Source organism: Patagioenas fasciata, chromosome 22 (genome assembly GCF_037038585.1).
Source record: "Patagioenas fasciata isolate bPatFas1 chromosome 22, bPatFas1.hap1, whole genome shotgun sequence".
Taxonomy (NCBI): Eukaryota; Metazoa; Chordata; class Aves; order Columbiformes; family Columbidae; genus Patagioenas; species Patagioenas fasciata.
The window spans coordinates 859,147-875,793 of record NC_092541.1 but is presented as its reverse complement, the minus strand read 5'-3'; the positions used below and the strand labels follow the sequence as shown (position 1 = coordinate 875,793).

The 16,647-nt window shown below is 48.5% G+C and overlaps 2 protein-coding genes across 10 annotated transcripts; one reads left to right on the top strand and one right to left on the bottom strand.

The window, feature by feature from the left end:
• The first annotated feature begins 377 nt into the window (after positions 1–377).
• Positions 378–10,634, top strand: STRADA (STE20 related adaptor alpha). 6 transcript variants are annotated; one of them, XM_065856016.2, is made up of 13 exons: positions 378–401; positions 604–694; positions 1,540–1,597; positions 2,310–2,338; positions 5,333–5,435; positions 5,832–5,953; positions 6,093–6,201; positions 6,322–6,445; positions 7,178–7,349; positions 7,745–7,849; positions 8,107–8,348; positions 8,934–8,976; positions 9,458–10,634. In XM_065856016.2, exons 2-13 carry the CDS (start codon positions 659–661, stop codon positions 9,608–9,610), a joined length of 1,296 nt encoding a protein of 431 aa, XP_065712088.1. In that variant the 5' UTR covers positions 378–401; positions 604–658; the 3' UTR covers positions 9,611–10,634. The 6 variants fall into 6 exon arrangements, with proteins under 6 accessions (XP_065712088.1, XP_065712092.1, XP_065712090.1 ...); XM_065856020.2 differs by having other exon boundaries at positions 387–401; positions 604–670; XM_065856018.2 differs by having other exon boundaries at positions 396–430.
• Positions 637–16,565, bottom strand: LOC136111687 (E3 ubiquitin-protein ligase RNF113A-like). 4 transcript variants are annotated; one of them, XR_011742197.1, is made up of 12 exons: positions 16,411–16,565; positions 15,637–15,713; positions 15,423–15,527; positions 14,741–14,848; positions 14,356–14,465; positions 14,044–14,150; positions 13,419–13,508; positions 12,462–12,555; positions 12,036–12,142; positions 11,437–11,539; positions 3,722–3,861; positions 637–778 (listed from the first exon to the last, which is right to left on the bottom strand). XR_011742197.1 is itself a non-coding variant. In XM_071818084.1 (11 exons), exons 1-10 carry the CDS (start codon positions 16,508–16,510, stop codon positions 11,451–11,453), a joined length of 987 nt encoding a protein of 328 aa, XP_071674185.1. In that variant the 5' UTR covers positions 16,511–16,565; the 3' UTR covers positions 3,665–3,861; positions 11,437–11,450. The 4 variants fall into 4 exon arrangements, 3 of the variants coding, with proteins under 3 accessions (XP_071674185.1, XP_071674186.1, XP_065712096.1); XM_071818084.1 differs by lacking the exon at positions 637–778 and having other exon boundaries at positions 3,665–3,861; XM_071818085.1 differs by lacking the exons at positions 637–778; positions 3,722–3,861 and adding an exon at positions 8,452–11,188.
• Positions 16,566–16,647: the final 82 nt, after the last annotated feature.

The window sequence follows — 16,647 nt, the reverse complement described above, 5'->3', positions numbered from 1 at the left end:
TTGGAACTAGATGATCTTTAAGGTTCCAACACAAACCGTTCTGTCATTGTTGCCACATAGGCGCTGCTGCCTGTGAGGGTGGTGGTTGCTGAGGGAGGGCCTGTAACTGGAAGGTGTCTCTCCACTTGTGCAGACTGGGGTGGGTGGAGATGGACGATTTACCCCTCTGCGTTCAAGGACGGGGCCGTTCAGGCCCTACAGCAGCACTGTGGGCGGGCAGGCCCCGTTCCCGACCCCGATGAGCGGCAGAACGGCCCCCGCGATCGCAGCCTCGGCCGCTTCCTCAGCGCCCCAAGATGGCGCCTCCCGCTTCCCACCTCACAGCCGGCGTCACAGCGCGACCGGCCGAGCGCCCGCGTCACGTGACGGCGCGCTGACGTCAGACGCAGTGTCCGCAGCCGGTAAGCGGCGGCCGCAGCCCGAGCGGCGGGTGAGGGGCCCGGGGGGTGGGAGCTCGCAGCCCTGGGGGGCCCCGAGGGGCCGGGTCGGTATTTCCCGCCCACCGCGCTCCCGTGGGCCGCACCGGCCCGGGGCTGCCGGGCGGGCCGGAGCGGTGAGCGCTGCGCGCTGCGGGGCTCGGGGTGACCCGCTCTTTACCTGCAGGTTGCCCGTTTTTTTTCCCCCCGAGCTGCGTGAGGTAAAAACAAACGCGGATTCCATGTCTTTTCTTGTAAGTAAACCCGAGCGGATTAGGGTGAGTGTTGAACACCTTCCAGCTTCCCTCAGCCGTCGGTAGAACCTGCCTTGCGCTTGTGCAGGGCCGGCTCCTGGAAAGCACCTGAAATCACATTAAAACGCGTTAATTATAGGGAAGGGCATCGATGTGCAAACTAGGAGCTAATTAAAACAAACCCAAAACAGCTGGGCTGAGGTATTTATTGCTTGCACACCTATATCTCATCGGTGTGTGGTGCAAGAGGTTTGTAATGGGTGTTCTGATTAAGGAAAAGTGCAGTAATGCTAATTTTTTGTCCCTTTAAGAGTTATCGACTCATCTGGGTCGCATCAACAGTTCATTTTTTTAAGCTTAGTTTGGAAAGCCAAGCACAACAGCTTTGTTTAATGTTGCATTTTAAAGGGAGGAAGTTTTCGTGTGAGAAAACACTCTTAATGCCATAAAGTTACATCGTTATATGGGATTTTTGAGTTGGTGTCACCTAAAGGCCCCGTGGTGCTTTCCAGGACTGGCTTCCCTTGCACTAAAAATAACTGGTTTTTCAGTTGTTTTACCAAGTAGACAAATTATAATGGAGTGTTTGTGATTGTTTAATGCTAACTTCATGATCAATTCTCTACAAGCCTAAAATTGCATATTCTATGATATGTCTGCATATATAGTTTTTTTTTTTCCTTGAGTAGAATGGTATGAAAATTCCCTGCACAACCTAATGCTTGCTTTGAATTTTAAGCATGAATTCTGGATGAGAACAACAGCTTTAAAAATATTTCTGTTCTGATTTTGCATGGGGAAGGGGGGAAAAAACCTTCTCTCTAGATGAAAAAACTAATTATCCGAGGGATTTTTATTTTGTCTTTCAGCGGTGGGTGTCTGAAAAGTTCATTGTTGAGGGCTTAAGAGAGTTCGAACTGTTTGGAGGTAAGTTTTTCCTCTCACTAGATGATGCTGTCAGAAATGTTTTATTTTAGCTGCAAGGTCTATTAATTTGATTGTAAATACGTATCTCAACAGTAAGATAAATGAATAAATCTGGTTGCAGCACCAGATCTGGTCGTTCAAGCTGGCTGAGTGTGTAAAGTTAATGTGAAAGCATCCAAGATCTAGCAAGTTATTTAGAAATCAGTGTTATGTTGACGGCAGTACTATTATATTTCCAGACTGTGCGTTCTGTATTTCTGTATATTCTATATTAGTGTAACGAGCAAAACTGCCCACTAGGATGCAGAATTCCTGATCAGGGACATAGAAGGTGACCAGAGCGTAGGAAAGATGTCCAGGTCTGGAGCTTCCAGGTGGACTGGAGGAATTTTCACTACTTTAAATAAACTTTAGATAGTTTCTTCTGTATTTAAGTGATGTGTCATTTTTAAATGTGTTTAGAGGTACAAGAAAAAAAAGTCACATTACATATATGAACAGTAGCACTATTTGAATCTCTTTAATTCCCATACTTGTACTACAATTTGTTTTTAGTGCTGCCACCTTATGTGTAAATTAAACATCTAAAAAAAATTGTATATATTTGGTATCAAAAAATATCATGCAGGGTTATTTACTCAGTTTTCCAACTATATTTTTAATGGGTCTCTGTTGAACACAACATGGTGAACAATTAATTTCTTTACTCCAGAGCAGCCTCCGGGTGACACTCGGAGAAAAGTAAGTGGCTTTTGCAGGCTGTGGTGCTGTGGTTCATTGCATGGAGATTATTATTCCGTGTGGAAGTTTGATTTTTCTTTTTCTCTCAGTTATATATTTCATCTCTATATTTAGCTCTACAAGTGTGGAAACAGGTTTCACCCTGGAGATTTTGGTGTGTGGTTTTCAAACAATACGTGACGAGTCAAAACTTTCACCTTCATCTCTGGGATTTGTATTTGTGTTGTCGTCCCTCTTTCCCCCAACGCATCAAGGGTCTCCCTTTTTGAGATCAGTTAGATCTGATTCTGCAGAGATGCTGATCTGTTATAGCGCTCCTTTAGAATAAACACACTGGATCGGAATGAACAATGCTCGTAGAATAACACAACTTGTGATAGAATCTATTTGTCAAATGATTTCCCACCTGCCCTCACCATATTGAAACATTTCTGTGTGCAGGTGTTGCTCTAGTTGAAGCTAATTGCAAACACAAATTAAATGTGATTTGATCATAACTGTGTCAGTTCAAGCTGCTTATAATTGATTTTTGTGCCAGTGTCTGTAATTCACTGGCACAAACAAAGCTGAAAATATGAGACATATATGGAATGTTTTGTATAAAGGACAGGAAGCAAACTGAGATCAGCATCTGTTTGGTTTTTGTTAAAGTATTCACTTGGGGTTTGGTCCCCTCTGCAGTGGTACTGCTGACTTTCATTTTGATTTTTACATCTAAATAAAAGCTTACTTCTTCCAGCAGGGCTGCAGAGAAAGGTCAATCACTTGGGGAGAGGGATGGGAGGAAAACTTTTGTTGCTTCTGCTGAAAGTGAGTGAGGGAATGAGGAGGTGGAGAGGACGGCAGCAGAACAAAAGCAATATTCCCTCTTCCTAACTCAGATGAACGCAATTTGGCAAATGCAGATCCTTGCTATCATCACATAACCGATCTTCTTATGGCATTTATGACACTAGTTGCCTTTCAAAGTTTAATTTCCTATCACAAAATCAGACCAACAAGCCGCAAAACAAACTCATTTTGCAGCTGCTTTTGACCATACACCAAAAGTTGTCCTGTGTGAAACCACTGAGGAGCTTTTGTTCAGTATTTCATAAATGACATTTCTGTTGAACTTTTTGTTTTAAACTCTTGTACGATGTTGATAAACCTCTGGTAGAGCTCCTTTTCATTAACTCTCAGTTACTGGTCACTGCTAACATGAAGAGAGGTGAGTGACAACCTCTGATGTGCTGCAAGACTTTTAAAAAGGGAATTTAGAGTAGTTTTCCATTACTGTTGAAACAGCCTACACTATTAATAAGATTTTTTTTTTTTTGTTTGCATCTGTTTTTTTGGCTTATGCTGTATCTGGAGTGGACTTTAATAAAGCAAACCACTTACATGTTGCTGAGTGTTTCACCAGCTGTCATTGCTCCATAACGCTGCTTTCATTTCCTTGGTGGTGCCTTTCTGCTTCAGAGGTTTCCATCTGCCTGTGTCTCTCTCCTGGCAATCTTGCTGTTGACAGGACTGTGAAATTGCTGGAAAAAAGTCATGAATGATACAATCGAAGTCAGAATTGACAGGCGTCTTTACCAGAAGTTTGAAAGGAAAGGTGGTGCCTGTTCTCAGCCAAGCAACAGCGCTGGGTTAGGAATAGAAACAAGAAGGATTGGGGACTGCTGGGATGTCAGGGCTTAGTTATCCTGAAACAGGACTGAGCTGCTGCGCTGGAGTTGTTTGAGCTGAAATTGTACGACAACACTAGTCACAAATCCTAAGTTTTGCTTTTTCCCTTAACTGAAAAATGTATCTGTTTTAAAGAAGGCAGAGAGAGGTAAAATGTGTGCTGGTCAAAGTCAGTTGAAAGGTGGAACCGACAACTCCCAAAGTATATTTAGGGGCCTAAAGGTAATTTATGGCAAATTAATGTCTGTGCTCATTGCACTACATTTACCCTGGACTGAGCGTAGAACAGCATGTTCCTTGTTTTTCAGTTATCGCTGCGGCATTTCCATCTTTCAGTGCTGCAAAAGGGAGTATTTGCCATCACTCCAGGAAAATCACAAGCCTTTTCTGCTTCGTGTACCGTGAGAAAAGGTCTGATAAAGGGCGCTTGCAGTTGATGAAGAATGAGGTGGAAGAAATGAGCTGGAGTTGCAAATGTCAGGAGGAGTTAATGTGCTGGAAATTCGAGATAACTAAATGTGGTCTTAGACACCAGATAAGTTTGGTTCCCCATTAGGATGCTCTTGTTGTGACTTTGGAAATTTGAGGGAGTTGGAACGTGCAAGAACGTTGAAGTTTGTCTTCTGTAAAATCCTGCTTGGGAAGGTTTCTATGTATGTAAATAAAGCAGATGGCTGGATGTCAGCTATAGCGAAGGGAGTGCTGCTTCCCTGCGTGCTCTGGGGTCTTTTATTTTTATTTCTCTTTTTTTTTTCTGTAAGCACTAATGCTTTGCAGTTCAGTTTTTGCTTTCATGTGAGCTTCTCTTTTCATGTGTGTCCGATACTCATATCTTGGCTAAGTTGGTTCATCACTTGTACCGTTCAGCGAAGCAGCTCCAGCCACGCTGGTCTTAGCAGAGCTGAGCAGCAGAAAAGCAGAAGCCTCAGGAACGCTGAGCACCACGGGGCAGAGAAAAGGGCTCTAGACAAAACTCCCCTTTGGCAACAGCATGGGGGCACACAAATTTGTGATTAATGGAAGGTGAATAGTAATTGGCTTTATCCAAATATTCCTAAAGACATTCTAGCTTACAGCAGTTAAGAACCTACCTGTTACAGTTCCATGTTTTGAAACACAGATGTCTGGATCTTCTGAAATGAGGCATCTCCTGAATTTCAATTGATAAATAACTATTTAAAATTATGTTAACAGCAATTAAATTCTCTCTTCTCTATTCAGTACTGTCTTATTATTTTGCAGTGTATGATGATAATATAAGCAGCAGATGATTTTTCTAGCATGTGCTATTTCTTTTGACCTGACTTGTTGTTTTTCCCCCAGACAAATGAGGCGAGCTCCGAGTCGATAGCGTCTTCCCCTAAAAGGGACACCATGAGCAACTTCCTACCGGACAGCAGCTGTTATGAGTTGCTCACTATTATAGGTAAAACTACTACTGCACTGCTTTGCAAAGAACATAACTTCTGCAGATTTCTTGGCTTTTTCTTGATTGATTGCTTATTTTTGACATTAGTTGCCTGTCCTCTTTGATTTTAAAATCCCTTGGATAAAAAATGAGATGCTAATCCTAAAGGCTTTCAGCTGAAAGAGGTGTGATTTTATTTCTACCTCCTTTCTGAACTTGAAGGACAGGAGAATGCTTCTGGCTAGGAGGATTTCTCTCGATGGGATACGTGCCAGGGAAGGTGGTGTCTGATGGAACGATTACTCCTTTTCACAAGGCCAAAAATAGTTTGAGTAAATGAATGTAAAGGTTATTTAAGGGTCAAGGACTGGAGTTCCAGAAATATTGCTGAAGCTTTAATGTCTTTCCGTTTAGGCAGAGGCTTTGAAGACTTGATGGTTGTGAACCTGGCCAGGTATAAACCCACAGGGGAGTACGTGACAGTCAGAAGAGTGAACCTGGAGGCCTGCACGAATGAAATGGTGACGTTCCTGCAGGTAACATGAATCCCCTAATACCGTAATACAAGCTTAGGAGAGGACAGGCAGCAAGAGCAGTGCTTGTCAATACTATATCCATACTTCTGCATTTACCACATTGTATCAACATATCTTCTTTTAATTATTATTATTTTAGGGGGAACTTCATGTTTCCAAGCTCTTCAACCACCCTAACATCGTGCCATACAAAGCAACGTTCATAGCTGACAATGAGCTATGGGTGGTGACGTCCTTCATGGCCTATGGTAGGTGGGGAGGGAATGCTGTTGTCTGACCATCATATTCTGTGAAATGAGGTTTCAGACATGAAGTATCTTTGGTGGGGTTTTTTCTGACTGGCTCAGAGGTGTGTTGTTTCTTTTTAGGTTCTGCAAAAGATTTGATCTGTACCCATTTTATGGATGGGATGAGTGAATTGGCGATTGCATATATCCTCCAAGGCGTGTTGAAAGCACTTGACTACATCCACCACATGGGCTACGTACACAGGTATTTTGAAAATAAAAGACAATCCATTTCCTTCTGTTGGAAATATTTCTCATCAAGTCAGTTTGATACTCACAGAAAATTAAATCATTGATCTTACTAAAGTGTGTGTCAGTGTCACTGTGGAACAAACTTATCCCAAAGCTCACTGTGTATCTAAAATCACAACTGCAGCTCATGTTCACCAGCCAACTCATTAAGGCTTTGTTCAGATACTACTGATAGTCTTCAGATTGAGACTGACAGTGGCACGGGGGGTTTGCCCTGTTACTGTTGAAGGTTCTGGGTCCAGAACTTTAGTCCTGTGTTTATCCTTGCCAGAAAAACATTATTTGGGAACCTGCAAAGTGAACAGAATCTTTAATGTTTATGGAAGTGGTTTTGCGCAGCATTCAGGATGGTCCTTAGGAATCGCGACTGATCAAGTGTTGATCTGTGTATTGATCTGTCCAGTAGGGCAGGCGTTACCCTTTCCATAGGTGCTCACTACAACTGCTCTTTATCTCTTTCTAAATCAGTCTCTTCACCCCTTAGCATATTTTTTTTCTCTTCTCTGATAAACCTTCTCTTGTGAGAGTAAATTTCAGATGCTGAAAGTTCAAAGCTATTAGTGATCCCTGCTTTTATTATCTGTAGTGTAAAAGAAATCCAGCCTGCCTCAAATCCTTCGCAGTGCTCTTCTGCACGAACAGTCTTCTGGGGATGCTGCTGCTATTTTACTGGTTTATCTTCCAGGAGTGTCAAAGCCAGCCACATCCTGATCTCTGTGGACGGGAAGGTGTACCTCTCTGGCCTGCGAAGTAACCTAAGTATGATCAACCATGGGCAGCGACTCAAAGTTGTTCACGACTTCCCCAAATACAGCATCAAAGTCCTGCCTTGGCTCAGTCCTGAAGTCTTGCAGCAGGTATGTTTAAAAAAAATAACTGCGGTATCTCTGTATAATTTTGAGTTTTTATGGTATGTGGGGGGGGAACAACAAAAGCCACAGGGTTACTTTTTCTTGGGATGAGCTCTATCTTTTTTTCTATCCTTTTTGTCTTAAAAGCAGTGACCCCTGGAAAGGGGAAACCTGTGTTTCTGTCCAAAGGGACAGTTGCTGAGAAGCCTATGTGACAACATTGTCTCTCCCTCCAGAGGGAGGTGTGCGAATGCAAGGAAGGGGAGAGGCTGGAGGGAAGGAGATTGGGGGCAGGCACAGGGGCAGAATTTGGGTTTGCTCTTCTGCATATCGGATTATGGGCATTGCCCGTGTTCCGTAACATGAGAGTCCACAAGGCTTAATTTTTCTTTTCCTTCTAGAATCTCCAGGGTTACGATGCAAAATCTGACATTTACAGCGTGGGGATAACAGCCTGCGAGCTGGCGAACGGCCACGTACCATTTAAAGACATGCCTTCTACTCAGGTAAGGCTGCAAAGCTGGTCCTTGCTCATCCTGAGCCTGGCACATAGTCCGGCCTTGCTGCACTGGGTTGCAAAGACAGAAGGGTGCTGTGCCTGCCTGAATTCCCTTCTTATTGGAAAAACATAGAATTGCAGCACTTCTGTGTTGAACCTTTAGTGTCAGAATGATCACATCCAAATTCTGAGGACATTAGAAATCCACCGAGATAACTGTCTAATCTTTTTCTGTGCGTGATGTTGGTGCCCCTTCTCTTCCAGATGCTCTTGGAAAAGCTGAACGGGACCGTTCCCTGCCTGTTGGACACCACCACGATTCCCGCCGACGAGCTGACTATGAAAACCTCCCGCTCAAGTGCTAATTACGGGGTAGGAGAGAGCATGGCTATCAGCAACGTGAGAGCGGCCAACGGAGAGCCGACCCTGCACCCTTATCTTCGCACCTTCTCCACCTACTTCCACAACTTTGTAGAGCAGTGCCTCCAGCGGAACCCCGACTTCAGGTAAAGCCACACGGTACCTGCTTTTCACACACCTGCACTATTCCAGGGCACACTGAACTGAGAAAGCCAGCATTTTCTTTCCAAAAGTATTTGTTGTTAACACTTTGAACACTTTCCATAAGAGCACTTTAATAATTACTTTGCAAGTGGGGCAGAGTTGCTACGTGTTAGGAAAATAAACTGACCAACTCGACTTTTTGGTCCCTGTGAGACTGTTTACCCGGTTCCCGTCACAGCGAGTGTCAGCAGAGAATAACGATAGGACACGATCACAAACTGCTCTGTAGTGAGTGTAAGGTGGTCTGTAGCCATGCCAGACCTCTCTAGCACACCCCACTGTGCAGAAACTCTCTTGACCAAATGCTGGGTGTGTAAGTAGGTAACTTGCACAGAAGGCTGAACTGCTCACATAAAACATCAGGTGAACACAATGAACAGCACCACTGGTTGCAAAAGGGAGCTGACGTGTAGCTGAGACATGAGAGAGCCAGAAAGGACCCTGGTCTTTTCTTTCTTCCACCAGCACTGACTTTAAACACGGATGCGTTTCTTGTGTGCTTACTTTATTCTAACTCCCTTCTACAGGCCAAGCGCAGGCACTCTGCTTAATCATCCCTTCTTCAAGCAGGTAAGGAACTCATTTAATCTGCAGATAAAGAACAGGGCTTTTCTGTAGTTTTGCTGTCCTGCTGTGTCACCGAATCAGAGGGTGGAAATGTCAAATTGCTGAATTTTCTGTGATCTGAAAGGATCGAGTTAGTTTGGTGACTAATTGTAGCGCAGCTTTGGTAAATCTGCTGGTGAGTACTGGTCCTTAGTGAGACGAGCCGGACGTGACCTGTGCCTCACTTACAGCTGCGTGGCAGCTCCAGCCCTGGCATGGTACGAGGCAGAGGCTCTGCTGCCCCTGAAACCGTGTGCTGCCAGAAAGGCTGCAAAACGCTTTGTTGTTACAAGATGCTGCGCAAAAGCCCCGCACATCCCCGCGCGGGCGGGAGGATAATCCTGTGTTCTTAACTTCTGCCTATAACCACACGTCGTTCTGCACATCTGTGACTGCCAGCTGTGGGGAAGCGTTTCAGCAGCCGAGTTCTCTCCTTTCTGTGCAGATCAAGCGCCGCGCGTCCGAAGCGCTCCCCGAACTCCTGCGCCCCGTCACCCCCATCACCAGCTTTGAAGGAACGCGGCCCCAGGATCCCAGTGGGATTTTTGGGCTGGTGTCAAACCTGGAGCAGTTGGATGTGGATGACTGGGAATTCTAGAAAAAACAGGGACTATACCTGGTTCTGGATGAGCTTTTTGGACATTCTAATTTATCGGTCCTGTTCATAAAAGGTGATGAATTACACACAGAAGAGTTTACAGGTCCTTGGGAAGGAACTTCAACCATCTGTTTACTCAAGAAGGAGCCTGGAAACAAATGGACAGAGCTGAACTGGGAAAGGCTCAACCCTGGGGAACCATGGAGTATTCCAGAGCCCCAGTTGTTGCAGCTGAGCACTGGTAGATCACTTGAATGGGTTGAGCGAGTCTGTTTAGTCTCTATTTATGTTTTTTTTAAGAATCACTGGCTTCCTCATATCACAGCTGAAGGCTGCGCGTCCCTCCCCTCTGGTTCTTTCTCTTTCCAGGGTGCCTTAAGGGGAGGCAGGCAGCTCTCAGCTTTTGGGCATTTTCTCAGAGCTTGTCAGATTGCTGGCACAGGGGATCTTTTGAGGGTGGGGGAAACAGGGATTATGTTCTGAAACTCAGCCACTGCTTTGTGATGGAAAATGGGAGGTCGAAGACAACCTGCTGTTATTCCAGGCACACTCACTGCATCGGGCATCCCTCTGCAGCGCTGCGTTTCTCCAGTTCTGGAGAGAGCGTGTTCTCAGTGATTTACCCTGGCACAGAGGAAAAGTAACTTGACTTTGATGCTAAATCCTCTTGCTCACGACTCCTCTTTGAACATCATGTACAGAATTGATGTTGAGCCTTCCGTTACTGTCACTGTTCTGCCTTCCCTGACTGAACGACAGGTAGCAGCTTTCCTCACGTGGCTCCCCTCGACTCCTGGCTGTGTGACCCCCCCGTTCCGTGGTATTTAAGGCTTTTAGTTTGTCCCTTCCCAGGACCGTGGGTGCTGGAGGACTTCCCGTTGGTCAGTGCCCTGGGGGTGGCTGATGGGAGTAGCGGTGCTGGCAACAGGTCCCTCTTGTGTTTATAAACTGTACTTGAACCCAGATAAAGTTTGTTACTCTAGTTTTTTGCCAAAACAAATAAAGTATTTCTGAAGTTTGTTAAGTCTGCTGTTTCTGGAAGATGATGGAGCGGATCACAAAGGCCACAGGCTGGCTGTGCACATTTCCTCTCATTTCCTTACTTAAAAAGCTGCTATTAGTTGTAACTGCCTCCATTTTTTTCAAAACCATATTTCCTTCAACTAAAGCAAGAAGCTACAACCAACTGCTCTTGCTCTTTTCTGAAAGTCTCAGTAGAAACTGAAAGCTGGTAGAGCGTGACATAGTGCAGCTGTTGGGTTTGGAGCTGGGTTTCCCCACCAAACAGGGGTGATACAAGTGTTGCCACTGAAGTTCTAAGCCTCTTGAATTCTAGGAACCAAGAGCAGGCAGGAAGCAATACACTGAGTGATAATAAATCACCAGTAACTGCGGCACTCTGGCCTGCTTTCCCCGAGTTAGCATTTTTAGGGTGAAGGATGAACTTCAGGCAAGCTAGGACTTCTCATCCCTTTCCATGCACAAAGATTATGGACTTACTTAACTTAGAGTTTTACGCTTACACAGCAGCAGGAAGCAAGCAGGATCAGTACGAACTTAGGAGTGAAACAGCAGCACCTTGGTCAAAAAGAGAAACGATGAAGTGACTGAACATGCAGAGCTCCAACAGCTCCTTCCCCAGGTGCTGCTGTCCTGGTGGCAGCAGAGCCCGGCTCAGCCACGACCCTCGAGTCTGACCTTACCTTCACAGAGCAGCAGCCAAGGGGTCTGGCACAGTCAGGACACCTGAGTAGCTGCTGGCCCCAAGGCAACTGCTGTGAGGTTTGTTTTCTTTACTCCCATAAAACCTTTATTCAGCTACATACAAAACAGTGCTCTGCTACTGCGGATCCTCCCCCTGCTCTGGGTGCTGCTGCTCTTCTTCCTCCTCTTCCTCTGCTTTGTGTTTTTCCAATTTTGCCATGAGCTCTGAAAAACAGGAAGGGGCAGGATGAGGCTCTGGGCGCAGGGACTGTCCCACACCAACGCCAGGTCCTGTGACGCCCATCTCTACCAGAACCAGGGCACCCAGCAAAAAAAACCACTTGCCCGCACAAAGCCTCAGCTGGGAGCTGTCACTGCGCGCTGAGCCCAGGGCAGCGGATGTGACAGTCACAGAATCCAGCGCGTGTTACTCAGCTGCCAGCGAGAGCGTCAGACAAGCTGCTGCCTCCGCTCCCACGGCACATCTTGCCCTCCCCAGAAGTCGCGCTCCCCGAGTTCCCCATCTGGGCAGGCACAGATGCTCACTTTGTGCCTACGGAGCCACCCAGGCTGTGATTTGGTGTCTCCAGGCGCTAAATGAAGCTCTGACAGCCAAGAGCTCAGGGCCAGGCCCAGCGCCAAGGAGGCGCCTCAGGAGCCGGTGCCTTTGCCGCTTCGGGTGTTCCTACTAAAAGCCCTCGCTCCTCCCGGGGCCCGTTACCTTTTGCCGGGTTGAAGACGCCGTTGGTTTGCTTGTCACAGACGTAGCAGCGCTGGGATTTGCGATAGTGTTGGAGGGCACAACTCTCGCAGAAGTAGTGCCTACACCTGTACGGGGACAGAGAGGCCACTGCACAGCACGAAGGAACAAAGGCACGAACACAGAATCTCAAGGTTAAAGGGAAAGACGATGTAATGAGGCAGCATCTGTGTAAATCTGAAAGGTGCTCAAATAAAGGCTTGAGATCCCATCCATGGAGCTGCTCCAGCTGCAGTTATGAGACTCTCTGGTTATCGGAGACTTTTCCCACCCACCAGAAGGCCCCAGCAGCCCATGGGCAGAGTTTGTATATTTGCCCGGCAGTGAACAACTACGGGCTTGATCAACAGCAGCCACGTGGCGCCTCGTGCCAACACCACCACTTACTTGGTGACCACGGGGTTCTTGAAGGAACTTCTGCAGATGAAGCATTTGAAAGGCATATCCTCCTCATCGCTGCTCACCTCATAGTTTTCATCATCTGCAGAGGAGAAAGTTAACCAGACTGGAGCAAGCGCAGAGGCGGCCAGAGCAGCCCATGCATGGAGCATGAAATATTAAATGTGCAGAGAGCACAGCAGGTGGGATTGAATCCCAGCTGGAAACAATAAAGCTCTGGCATCTGGGTGGTGCTGATGTCACTAACACATGTGGGACTGAGATATAATTAGGCCTAATGAGCCACTGTGCTTGTTGCTCATCTCACAGCAGCAAGTTCTCTTCTACCTCGCCCACTCGCTGCTATAAAGAGCCATATCCCCCAACCCCCCTCCTATTTTTTAGATCTTCTTCCAAACCAGCTGCCACCTCTTTGGCTCCAACAGAACAGAGAACTGTCTTCACCCAACAACTGCACAGCGGTTCATGAGCAACTCATGGGACTTGGGCCGCAGCTACGGATGCTGCGAGTGAGAAATAACGATGTGAGGGAGCATCAAGGTGTCCCACCTCCTGGGTATCTGGGTGTAGGAGACAGTCCCATCTCCCCACACCTTGCTGCTGGGAGCTGAGCTGCCCTTGTATGAAGAACCTGAGGAGATAATTCTCTCTGGTGGCATCAGCGGTTCTCTAAAAGCAGCGGATTTGCTCTGTGCCGTCAGTGGTTACTGGCCCCTGAAGTTCCCCTGCGGCAGGGAGTTCCACAGCTTTGGAACAAAAGCATCCTTTCTGTCTGATACTCATCCAGCCCGTGGCACATGCCGACAGAGAAGGCGAAGGACTCGTTTGCTTCTTTGTGGTCCTGGGTCCCTAAATCACGGTCACTTTGGGGCACGATAAGAGGCAGGACCTGGTGCCTGCACCCACCGTTAGCTCAGGGGAAGGGAGAGCAGAGGGATGTCGTACCGTTGACTCCGTACCGGCCCTCATCCAGCTCCCGTTCGATCTGCCAGCCATGTTTGTAGTCCGAACGGTCGTGGAGGAATTTGCAGCTGTCTGAGCAGCACAAAGAAAGAGGAATTAACAGCTAGGAATGTTAACAGGACATTGCACTGAGGGGCAGCTGAAGCTCTGGCCGGAAGGCGAAACCCAGTTGCTTCCCCGCCCGCCTGAGCCTGCAGCGGGCACAGGATCCCTCTCAGGGCTGACAGGTAGCGAGGATCATGCTGTGTGTGTCACAGCAACAGCTCCGGCGTTCACACACATGGGAAGTGGGATAATAAACAGCAAGTCCCACCCCTCACAGGGCCTCAGCGGCCGGAATACCTGTGGGAGGGTGGGAACAGCCCGGGGGTCCCTCCCAGCACTCTTAAAACCACTGATTAGACGCCATCAGCTCTCAGAAAGACACAAATAACAAGAATGTCACATAAACCAACTCTGCAAAAGCATCACGCACCAGCTCTGCAAATAAGCGCCTGTAAATCAGTAACAGCCCATCCTGGGATCACAAACACAGGATCACAACCTGGACTGGATCCCTTTGCAGACCTGGCACAGCACGCACTGAGCTGCAGACACAATCGCTCACCTCCGAAGCCGCAGAAGCCAGTTTCTTTGTAGTCCTTGCAGATGTCAGGCTGGTAGTCCCACCGCACCGTGGCCCGCAAGTGCTCCGGAGCGCGGATGGGTCCTTTTCTGAAAGGGTGGGACAAGGTTCAGGCCGGCTGAGCAGCCGCGGTGGAGAAAGCCCCTGGGGGTCTGGTCGGAACCAAACACTGGACTCGTAAAGACACAAAGAAGCTGGTCGCAAAAGCCAAATTCAAGGCCCAAACGGGTGCCTTTGGGAATGGTGCCTGACCTTCTCTGTGGTCCCAGTTCTTGGAGGCTCATCCCAACATACCTGACCATTCCCGAAGAGGCGTTTCCCATCGATGTGTCCTTAGGCTTCACGTACTTCTGGTAGTTGTTAATACCACGGTAAATTTTATCATCTTCCTTTCCTCTCAGCTCCTAGGAAAGGGAAAAACAAAAGGTGATTAAGTATCAGGAAAGCTTCACAACAGATCAGTTTTCACCCCTCTGACACCAGCCTCCCTTCCCAGACCTGCGTTCCGTAACACCAAGATACCAATAAAGCCAGAAAGCTCCCCTAGTTACACGAGTTACGCTCTTAGCTTCTCAGATTTCCAGGGAGGAAGAGACTTCTTGGTGTGCAGAAGGGGCTGAGCCAAGCACTCGCACTCCTGCCGCAGAGCCCTGGCTCTCACAGAGCACGGCTGACTCACCTCCTGGATTTTCTGGCTGCGCTCAAAGATGGCCTGGGCATCCTTCTCCTTCTCCGTGTCCAGTTCATACACTGCTGTGGCTCCCATGTCTTCTGGGCCAACAGGTTTCTGGAAAACAAGAACAACTTGTGACAACAGCGAAGAGAAAACCTGGATGAGGTTTGAGTGGGGTCAAGTCAGGCACGATTCCCATTCTATACAGAGGCACAGACAAGAAGGAAATAGGGTCTGGAGCACGTGTTGATATCTGCTTTTAATCCTACTTGTGTCCTGCCCAGGCTCACACTAACAGGCAAAATTTCACCGGACCAAGAGGAGAGATAAGAGAAAAATCCAGTGGGAAGAACAATTTCAGCTGCACCCAACCCTTCCCAGATGATTTCCCAGAAATTTTGTGCCATGTTGGGCAACTCCAGTGGCATCTGGGGGTTTTAATTCCCAACTCTAAGAGGGAAAGTCCAGCCTTAAATGGCCTCCTTTAGATGCAGGGGGTATCAGGAGAATAAACCTAACACAAGGTGCTTGTCTATTAAGAGAGAAGGGACAGGGAGGTGTATCTATACATAAAAAACGGGAATGACTGATCCCACATTTCCAGAGGCAAATTCTCTCTATGAAGCACAGGATCTGTGTGTCTCTCCTGACCTCACACCGCAGAACCACATCCTCGCCCTGTCCTTACCGCCGACCTTGTCGATTTGTAAGTGACTCCAATCTCCTTTGACGGTTCCTCATCGTCACTGCTGCTCACGGCGTACGCAGACCTCTCCTTCATGCATCCCCTGGTCTGGGGGGCAAGCAGACAGCAGCTGTGAAGGATGGGAAGCTCCAACACCATGTCTAGCTTGAGCTGGCAGGCACTGCGGCTGCACCAGCGCCTGCTGCGGCTCCCCTACCTTCTGGATCATGGGGTTAGGGGTGTCCCGCCGCCGCTCCTTCCGCACCACTGTGCTGCCCTCCTCGCCGCTGCTCTCTGAGGGGTAAAGCCCAGGGGTGAGGGTGCGCTCGGGGCAGGGCTGCGACCCAAGCGCAGGGTCTATGGGCATCGGCTTCCCCTGCAGGCTGGGACGCCCAGGGGAAGGTGCGGGAGCCCGGTGAAACCCCCGAGGAGGAGCCGCAGGATCATTTCAATTGGAGGAGACCCTCAGGATCAACCATAACCCAACTCTAGCACTAACCCATGTCCCTGAGAACCCCATCTAAACGTCTTTTAAACCCCTCCAGGGATGGTGACTCCAGCACTGCCCTGGGCAGCCTGTTCCAATGCCCCACAGCCCTCTGGGGAAGAAATTGTTCCCACATCCAACCTCAACCTCCCCTGTGCAACTTGAGGCCGTTTCCTCTGCTCCTGGCGCTTGTTCCTGGGGAGCAGAGCCCGACCCCCTTGGCTCCAAGCTCCTTTCAGGCAGTTCAGAGATCACAAGGTCTCCCTTCAGCTCCTGTTCTCCAGCTGAACCCCCAGGTCCCTCAGCCGCTCCCATCACACTTGTGCTCCAGCCCCTCACCAGCCTCGTCGCCTCCTCTCCACTCTCTCTAGCACTTCCAGTACTTCCCCGTTATCCCCCCGCACCACACGAACACCGGAGAGGGCACCAGGCCCTTCCTCACCTCCCCAGGGCACCGTTACATCCCGGCCCCCAGCGCCCTCCCCTGAGCCCCACAGCCCTCACCCTGCTCCTGGTCGCTGCTGGGCCGCTTTCTCCGGCCCCTGCCCGCCGCCAGGCCCCGTTTCTTGAACACGAAGCTGCACACAGCCGCCTCCTCCGCCATCTTGCGCCGCCGGCCGATGTTGTCAGCGGATAGAGCGGCACCGGAGTCGGCTCCCGTGCTCGCAGCGCCCCCTGCGGGACAGGAGGACTGCGCGCACCGGGCGGAGCTCGGGGAGGGAGGTGTCCTCCGGGGAGGGC